At 42.3% G+C, this 9,518-nt stretch overlaps 1 protein-coding gene across 1 annotated transcript; it reads right to left on the reverse strand.

The window, feature by feature from the left end:
* Window positions 1-342: 342 nt before the first annotated feature.
* Window positions 343-3,559, reverse strand: LOC147904749 (protein CURVATURE THYLAKOID 1A, chloroplastic-like). Its single transcript, XM_087388199.1, has 5 exons — window positions 3,234-3,559; window positions 1,784-1,896; window positions 1,452-1,559; window positions 922-993; window positions 343-776 (listed from the first exon to the last, which is right to left on the reverse strand). The coding sequence occupies exons 1-5, from the start codon at window positions 3,370-3,372 to the stop codon at window positions 702-704; spliced, it is 507 nt and encodes a 168-aa protein (XP_087244325.1). The 5' UTR covers window positions 3,373-3,559; the 3' UTR covers window positions 343-701.
* Window positions 3,560-9,518: the final 5,959 nt, after the last annotated feature.

A 9,518-nucleotide genomic window follows, 5' to 3' on the forward strand; every position in this document is an offset into this window, starting at 1 on the left:
TCTCCCTATCCCCTTCTAGTAGTGGAGGAAAAAGGACAAGTTCATTATTAAATATCCCTTCTTCCATTCTTTCCTTCATTTATGACTATCAAACTCAGAGGCAGCTACACATACAAATGAAGGATACAGATCTGGTGCAAGGCTGCCCCCAGGCACGGATTTCTCCTTTCAAGTAATATTATTGAAACAACATCAACTGGTTGAATAAGCTCCAAACCACAGCATAATAATTCTTCTTGAATTGAATTACCTTTCATAATTCCATAATTCTATCAAGTTCATTTAAATCTGAAGCACTAACGCTGTAAACCTCACACGCAATGCAAATGAAGACACCTGTAATACTACAAAAATGCACTGTCCTTCAGGCACGTTTTAAAGCATATTTGTGGGGTATATCACTTCAAATACAATATTCATGAAGTAAGTCACCCCCTAGGACCCACATACCCGGACTCAAATTCACAATAACTACCTTCCATACCCACAGGAGGGCTAAATTCCTTATTCGACACAGCCAAAACCTCACAATATATAAATAGGCTTGACTCAAAAGTGTAGCCCTCCTTAGTCTCCACTGTGAAGCTTCTGCCATTCACAAGCACTGGAAAAGCAACTCATAGATACAAAGAGTGAAACATGCATCACTGCATTGACAAAATTCTACAAAATGAATGAAGTAATCCATTGTATGATCCCCCTCACAGATCTTTTCCAGTGCCGGTGATCTTTGCTTTAAGCTCCTCAACATCAGAAATAAGTTCTTTCCTGCGCTCCTGCAAAATACATAATGGAAAGAAAGATGCCCGCAATTAAAGTTAAGACATGATGAATCATACATTAGATTTCCCCCCGCACTTTCCAATAAGCAATAGCTTCCAAGCAGCTTGTCCAATATCAGGCCACAGAAAAGAAGATTACCTTGAAAAGTAAATACCTATACACAAACCAGCCCGTGTACCCAAGACCAACAAGTTCCAAAATCTTTGGTAGCTGAGACCAAACATTCAGGTAAAATCAATTTAGCATCTACAAGGTCCAACATGAACAACATGCAAAAACATCTCTAGTCCTTGTTTAAAGCACAAAGTAGCAGTTGAGCTACATCACAGATGACTGCTGATGCTTCAATCAGAACAGAGTTCATCTACTACAAGGAAGAATTCAAACTGACTGTAGACGTTGTCTAATCCATCAATTACTGTTCAGGCTTTATTTGTACAAAAAACCCAAGATATAAGAAGTGCTTAATTGCGTCACTGACTCCATTAGACTCACACGAGAATCTAGATAGCTAAGCCCATCATCTACGTGGACAGAAAAGCCTAAATCGCATCACCTCTCCTAAAGAAACAAAATTTGTTGGAAGATTCATACAACCAAATCATTAAGCAAGCACATCGAACAAATGCATGAGAGACAGCCTAGGCTGCACAATCCAAGGAACTCACCAAAGGTACAGAGTTGACAGCACCCACAATTGTGGCAGACAGCCAAAGAGCAACCAGGGCACCACCACCATAGACTATGACAGTTGATTTGTTCTCTATGGAATCCCACTGCAAATTCACCAGGAAGAAAAGGGCTGAATAACCACTTGCCCCCTTTGGATAAGTTAATGGAAATTTTTGTGGTTGAAGCAAAAGGAGGCATTGAGGACCACGGATACATACATAAGAAAAGGTCTTAAGTATTCCAGTGTATGCATGCAGCCACCATAATTATAAACAACATATCTTCTCTGGCACAAGAATGAGGAGGTAAAGCTGCTGGCTGATTCTACCTTGGCTTTTAAGTCAGCAAGAAGTTCCTCAGTCTGCACTGTAGTTTCCGTCGTCGTAGATTCCTCAGTTGTCGTTGCACCTCGTATTGGGAGGGGAGGAAAGTAAACTGACCCTGTATAAGTATCGATTTCCCATTAGAAATTGCCTGTCCAGCTTACACCAGAAGCAACAATACTGTTTAGGCCCCCCAACACCTGATGGCAGGCAAGGCACTTGTAACCCTGCAATCTCAAAAGTCTATGAGCATTCTAAAAATTCAAGAACAAATATGCTTTGTACAAGTCAAAGCATATTTCCTAAGGTACGCTCTACTTAGACATCAATAGATCATACTATTCACAAAAGTTCAAGGTAGTAAAGAGTCATCGTAAAACAATATTAACAAAGTTTTCCTTCTTGTTTTGTGACAAAAAATATACCTCAAAAACCTATTCCTCAAGGCTCAAGCTTGAAGTCCAAGGCTCTAGAGCTCAGGCTTGAGGGCTTTCTACTGTAAAGTACTTTATATAGAGCACCCCAAAACGTATACGCCCAAGAAGCTCCTAAAGGATCCAAGCGCTAGAGCATGCTCACTATTAGCTAGGATAAGTCCATATTACAGTGGCTGCATTAACTTCTGCAAGGTGATGCATGCAATCTCTCCATGCCAATGAAACGTATATGATGACAAGTACGAATCAGTCTATTTGCCCACACTACTCCGGTAAACATAGGACCAGGATATTATCTATCAAGACATAATTTAGTCACGACGACTTCGACAAGGGAAGTGAATTTACCGGTTGTTTTTGCATATCTTTGAAAAACAGATCCTCGAGTGTCAAACTTTTGCGAGGGCGTGAAACTCAAACCTTGATGAGAACCAGGTAACATAATGGCAGTCCACAAGGGAAGTGAACTTACCGGTTGTTTTCGCATAATCTTTAAAACAAAGATCCTTAAGTGTCACACTTTTGCATAATCTTTAAAGCACAGATCCTTAAGTGTCACACATTTGCAAGGAATGACACTCAAACCTTGACGAGAACCAGGCAAGGTAACAGCGGTGAAAAAGAGTTTACAACAGGATTTCTTGGGACAAATCACACATTTACACTAAAGAAGGCACAGTTCACAGAGACAGCCGGGGTTGGAGGGACAACCCAAAACATAGATTTAGAAAGCTCGGAATATGGAAAGTATCCTCTGAAGCGAGCTGGGGTGGTGGAGGTAAGGAGGGTGCGATACGTGAGTTTGTATCAGGAGAGATTCCAGCCCAATACAAACAGCTGTTTGCATTGACACAGGATTCCACTATTTTTCTCCCCCAAAGGATGCAGCGACACAGCGGGGAAAGCTGCAATGCTTGCGTCCGCTCTTGTAATCTCATGGGCGGGCAAAGAAAACGGACGCATTACTGCAAATGGGTCCTAAAATGGAGAGGAAAACGAGAAGAGGGAGCAATGATACCTGGCCGAGAGACGGAGAGCCTGACGGGTGTGCCGAGGAAGGGACGAGGGGAGGAGAAGGCTAGGGAGGGGCGCCCATAGCTCTCTGGAGAGGAGTGGGAAACGATAGGGCAGCAGCAGGCAGCACTGAGTGCAGCCATAACTGTCTCTTCTTCTTCTTCTTCTTCTTATGTTTCTTCGTCTTCCTTCTTTTCTTCTTTCTTTGTATGCTTAACTCAAGACGTATTGACACTCTCTTGCATTTCAACCCTTTGTTGTTATTTTACACTATAGCCACACACTTGAGATTGGTGCCTCTCTACACCATTATCCTCCTCTTTCTTTATAAACCTCTCGTTTTCATTCTCATTCGTCCCACTTTCACAAATTCATCACTCTTTCGGCTCCAAATGCAAGTTTTTTAAGAAGGAGAAAGTTGATACTCTTATGGACCCAAGTCACATGATGTGGTATCATCATTCATTGACAACTCACAAAGAGAGCTTCCGATATGATCACTCGAGAGGAGGGATAAGCACTTTGGTGATTGAAAAAACATAATACTAATCGTAAAAGTTGTTCTTACGAAAAAGAAAAACATGAGCAAAACAAAAAGTACTTGGGTCATTGAAAAAGCATAATACGAATCATAAAGTTATTCTTACTAAAAAGAGAAAAAAAACATGAGCAAGGCCAAAGCTTAGGGCCCTCTCAATCTAGTAATTTTCTTTTAAGAAGCATTTACAACCTTGATCTTCTTAGCTATGGGTCTAAGACCTTAATTCATTGCTCAAGTACACAAAAGAAGAGTGATTTGCCTCCTTATATACCCAACAATATTCACATGCAATGAGAGCTGACATTGAAGTTGGAGTTGCTCACGCATTAAAGTCACAGGGGGCGGGGGGGAGAGAGAGGGGGAGAGAGAGAGAGAGAGAGAGAGAGAGAGAGAGAGAGATGCATGAAATGGCATGTTTGTTTTGCGCTATGTACTTAGAAGAAGATTATGTCTGTTTTATACAATGTTCTTAGAAGAGGATTATCTCAAAGGGGTCTAATGAATATAAAGTGGCATGTTTGTTTTACACTATGTGCTTATAAGAGAAAAAGGATCATAACAAAACATGCACCAAATTATTGAGAATAGGGTTGATCAGTTTGAAGAGCTACTTACCCGATAGAATAGCATGTAGCATGTATGGGCTAATCACCTTGCATGATATTTTGGAGCTTGATAATTGGAGGAGTTGATGTGGTCAACACGCTTATGGAAAGAGTAAGAGGCTGACACCCTCCTAATTATTAAGTCTTTTGACTCCTCTACAATATTTCTGGTGTAGCTAGTAATCTCAATGGATGGCTTGTTTGTTTCCACGCATAGTGTGCTAGTAGCTCTACTCCATATACTCCAAGTCTTGAATCTTATTTATGTGTGTGAGTTCTAGGGATAGCAGTTTGTGTGAGTATTGTAGATTCTACAAGCCTCGTAGGTTAACAAGGATTTAGTATATGAAACATATTGAGCTTAGTGCCCAACTCCATAACTATAATTATTGTGTGAAAACTCTACTTATTATAATTTGGTTTTTGTTACTACAAGCTTTAAAATTTGTTAACTAGTATCAAAGTAGGTTTAAGAGTAGCCATGGGATTAGAGCATGGAGGACTCCTCTCACCCACAACATAGCCGATCAATTTGGAAAAGTTTAATGCAAGAATTTCATACATGACATTTAATCAAGGCTAAGGTGTCCTTGATAGAACAAAACTATTGGGGAGATAAAGAAAAGGATAGAGAAATCATTGAAACTAGAAAATAAACAATAGGAACCAGAGAGGCAATTCGAACTAGCAGCAAAATTCCTGGGGGCAGAATAGTGCGCAATGATAAAGACCACAACTATTGTCAGGACAATAAACATCGGTTAGGGCTGGATTGTGCACTAGGGTGCAGGCATTGAATAAAATGAGGATTAGAGATTACACGCTATTAGCAACGAGGATCGCTGCTTCAAGAGAAACAACCAGCACAGGCAAATGCCATGTTGATTGAGGAATTGCCAGATATATCTATATCTCATGATCACCCAACTGCTGACTTGTATGAGCTACAACACTATGGTTACTCATCTTGTAATGAAAAAGAGACACAACAAAAGGAACGGACAACATCCTGATAGTCACAAGATATAAGGGTTTGGTTAGTGCCTCAGCATCGAAAGCACCAGTATGCACATGCATCTTAAAGGAGCTTTAGGAGATCTAGGGAGAGACCCATGAAGCATGGCAACCAGTTCAACAAGTACCCCTAGAAGGGATATCGGATCCTTTGAAAGTCATCCAATCCGTCCTATTCCACAGACCCCTTCCAACACTGTGAGTATAGTTAAGGAGAATTTCTCAGTAGAATTGTTTGCCGCTCTGAACAAGGCATAAGTATATATTACGGTGGACTAGTTACTATGGATGGTCCCAAAAGGTGAAAAGAAGATGATGGGAGAGCTTTAGTGGCCCAATGAGTAGGTTAGCTACAAAGTGGATATGAGAAAAGTCAAATAATTGGCAAAAGAACTGGTTGCTCAATGGAGGATCCTGGGTCAACATTTTTCCTCAAACATGTTTAAAAAACTAGGATTATCAGGTCTAGAAATTGCGCCAATTCAAATTCGGATAGAAGATCAAAGGTGTATTCAACCAGTAGAAATCCTTCGAAACCAATTGCTCCAGAATCAAGGAATGTCTTTTGAAGTCAATTTTGTTTTGCTGCAAATGGAGGAGGACGATATCAGATATTCGATGCTGTTGGGATAGCTCTCGTTCAAGCTAGTCAGAGTCAAGCAATTCCCACAATGTTTTTGAAGAAAAAGGAATGACCAGTCATGGCAAGGGAATCAACATGAATTAGATGACAATGAAGAATAGAAGTTTCTTGATGCCAATTCTTTGAGGTGGACGAGTCAGAAATATTCAAGTAGTATGAGTGGCCCAGCCCAACTACACCAACTATCTTTGCAACAATATTAAAAAATGCGATGCTAGAAGAGCAGAACAACTTGTTGGAATTACATGCCGATGAGTCGGCCGAATGAGGGGGAAGTCACCCTGTATCAAAAATACGGAGAAGAGCTGATAATGAAAGTGGAATCGTCTTATGAAGAGTAGATGCAGCAAACATCCCGTTTTAAAGAAGATGATATGGAAGAGTTGAACCTTGGAACTGAGGAAGACCCAAGCCCAGTGAAGATCACTATCCATGTAACAGGGGAATTTTAGGAAGATTTGGTGGCTCTGTTAAGGGAGTACCGAGATATATTTACATGGGAATACACTGATATGAGAGGAGTCTATCCGAATCTGTGTGTGCATCCGATCAAGTTGAAGAAGGGTGCCAAGCCGGTAATACAACAACATTATTGTATGAATCTAAATTACTCCAAATTGATCAAAAAGGAGACCGATAAGCTGTTGCATGTGGGATCCATTTACCCAATTGATAAGTTAATCTAGGTGTCCCCTATGGTCATTGTTCCCAAAAAGAATTGTAAGCTTTGGATTCGTGTAGATTACCATAAGCTCAATGCTAGAACCCGTTTCCTCTCTGATTTTGTGTCACCTTGCTAGATGCTGTGGTAGATCATGAGATGTACAATTTCCTGGATGGTTCCAACGGCTAAAACCATAAAAAAATGGCAGAGGAAGATAAAGATAATACCTCTTTCATAACAAAGTAAGGCGTATTTGCTAGTAAAGCGATCACCTTCTGATCTTCTGATTGAAGAATGCTCCACCAACTTTTTAGTCATGGATGTTAGATATCAATGCTCCACTCTCGTGTAACTAAGCGGGAACCAGCTAACTCTACTTGTAAGCCCCCCATATGAGGAGAAGGCATTTGAGTAGCTCGGTTATCCGGTAGGTCCTGGTTTGGACACTAGATGGGGGCCATGTGTGGCTTGATGGCTGGACGGCTTTAGATAGATTTGGTACACCGCCAACTAAGCTACATGCAAGTGCGGGAAGGCATCCCTTGACTGACCGCACTGAGGGTAGACGGAGCATTTCCCGGGGCAGCCCACTCTCGAGTTGTGGGGCCCGTTTGGAGCCTCAGATGATCCTGGATGGTGGGCCAAACAGGGACCATAGGTTAGTTGCTCTGTTTTGCGCACCGGTTCTATCGTATGGTCGGTGGCCTATTTCGACACCGACCCCCAGTCAACCGTTTTGGGCGGACTGGGTCGGTCACCCAATTGAGCCTAACCGACTCTGGAAGTTCAAGATGAAGACCATCCTAAGCGCATACGAGCTTTGGGACACTGCTACTGGGGTGGATGTGAGGCCGGCCGGATCCAGCCAATGCAGGACAATAGATAGTACCAACTGTGGATGAGATTCTCGCGTGGACAAGAAGAAATGCAGATTCGCTGTGTTCTATTGTCTGCTGTGTTAGTGATTCCGTCATGGTGTTAATTCAACATGTCACCATAGCGGAGGAGGCATGGACGGTCTTGAAAAATCAGTACGAGACCACGAATCAAACGCGGATTCAGAATCTGGAGACTCAACTCGCGAATGAGAAGTTGTCTGAGTCTGAAGCAGTAGAGAAGTTCATCACCAAGGTGAAGAATCTACGCGATCAGATGACTGCAATTGGCATCAACATCACCAGCGAGAATCTAGCATGAAGGTGGATACGGATTCTCCCACCAAAGTACGACAGTCTTGTTATGGCGATGAATACGCAGAACAGAAATCCGCCCCTCAACTTTGAGGATTTCAGCGCGATGCTTTTGGAGGAGGAGATGCATCAAAAGATGAGGACTAGAGAAGATTCGGCTTTCTCGACCGGATCAAAGAAAGGTAAGGGTAAGGACTCTGGTAACCCATCTTCTTCTGATGATAAAAAGAGAAAGAAGAAGATCAAGTGCTTCTATTGCAACAAGGCAGGGCACAATCAGAATGAGTGCCGAAAGAAGATTGTAGATGAGAAGAACGGAGTAAAGAAAGAGTCCAGCAACAGCGCGCAAGCAGTACCAGTAGAGCTGTTCATCGCAATTGAGGAGATTTGCAGGGAGGCAGTTCATGTACCTGCGGATGAACCGTGGATCATTGACAGTGGTGCATCGCGCCACATGACCAATTGGAAGGATTGGTATATCTCTCTACAGCCGGTAGGGATTGACATCCTTGTAGCAGTCGGCAATGATGCAAAATGTCCAGCAAAAGGAAAAGGTATGATTGCTCTCAAGTCAGATAGAGTTGTAAAACAGTTGTCCGATGTTCTTTATGTGCCAAATATCAAGAGGAACTTGTTGTCCGTTTCCGCGATCACGGACCGAGACCTCAAAGTTCAATTCGATAAGAATGGTGCACAGATTATGGATCTTCAAGGGAAGGTCGATAAAGGTACACGACGCAATAACATTTACAAACTCTTAGCTTTCAGTGCTCGAGCAGATGTGAAGAACACTAAGCTGTGGCATGAGAGGTTTGGTCATCTAAACCTTAGTCCTTTGAAGGAGATGCATAAAAGTGAAATGATTGCAGACCTACCAGAAATTTCAGATCTGCCCGATGTATGTGAAGCTTGCATGATGGGCAAGCAGCATTGGCATCCCTTTCCTAAAGAGGCCAGCAGGGCAAAGGCTCCTCTAGAGCTCGTTCACACGGACCTCTGCGGAAAGATGGAGACGGAAGCTTTGGGTGGTTCCTACTACTTCATGACACTGATCGATGACTACAGTAGAAGGATATGGATATACTTCCTGAAGACTAAAGATGAGGCTTTTAGTAGGTTCAAGGAATGGCATGTAATGGTCGAGAAAGAAACGGGGAGGAAGGTGAAGAAGTTGAGATCAGACAGAGGTGGAGAGTTCACATCAACTGAATTCAAAAGTTACTGCAAAAGTCACGGAATCAAGAGGCAGAAACCCCTGCCACATACATCACAGCAAAATGGAGTAGCAGAATGCAAGATGCACGTCATCTGCGAAATGGGCCGGAGTATGATGAAAGGGAAAGATTTGCCAAAGACTTTCTTGGCTGAAGCATGTAACACTACAGTTTACATCCTAAATCGTAGCTACACGAAGGCTGTGAACGGGATGACTCCACTGCAAGCCTTTTCTAGTAAGAAACCTTCAGGTGCACATTTCAGAGTTTTTGGATGTGACTGTTTTGTGCATGTCCCTGATGCTACCAGGACCAAATGGGAACCGAAGAGCCGGAAGTGTATTTTCTTGGGCTACAATGAAGAGGCGAAGGGTTACCGTCTCTATAACCTTGTTACCAAGAAGGTAATTGTAAGTCG

This window comes from Dipteris shenzhenensis, chromosome 2 (assembly GCF_047967505.1).
Source record: "Dipteris shenzhenensis isolate YYH24624 ecotype China chromosome 2, Dip_SZ_1.0, whole genome shotgun sequence".
Lineage (NCBI taxonomy): Eukaryota > Viridiplantae > Streptophyta > Polypodiopsida > Gleicheniales > Dipteridaceae > Dipteris > Dipteris shenzhenensis.

Coding starts and splice junctions, on each gene's coding strand:
- LOC147904749 (XM_087388199.1), bottom strand. CDS start 3,372: ATGGCTGCACTCAGTGCTGCCTGCTGCTGCCCTATCGTTTCCCACTCC. Junction 1,560..1,783: donor TTGCTGACTTAAAAGCCAAG/GTAGAATCAGCC, acceptor GTGAATTTGCAG/TGGGATTCCATAGAGAACAA. Junction 994..1,451: donor CTGTCAACTCTGTACCTTTG/GTGAGTTCCTTG, acceptor GTTTGGTCTCAG/CTACCAAAGATTTTGGAACT.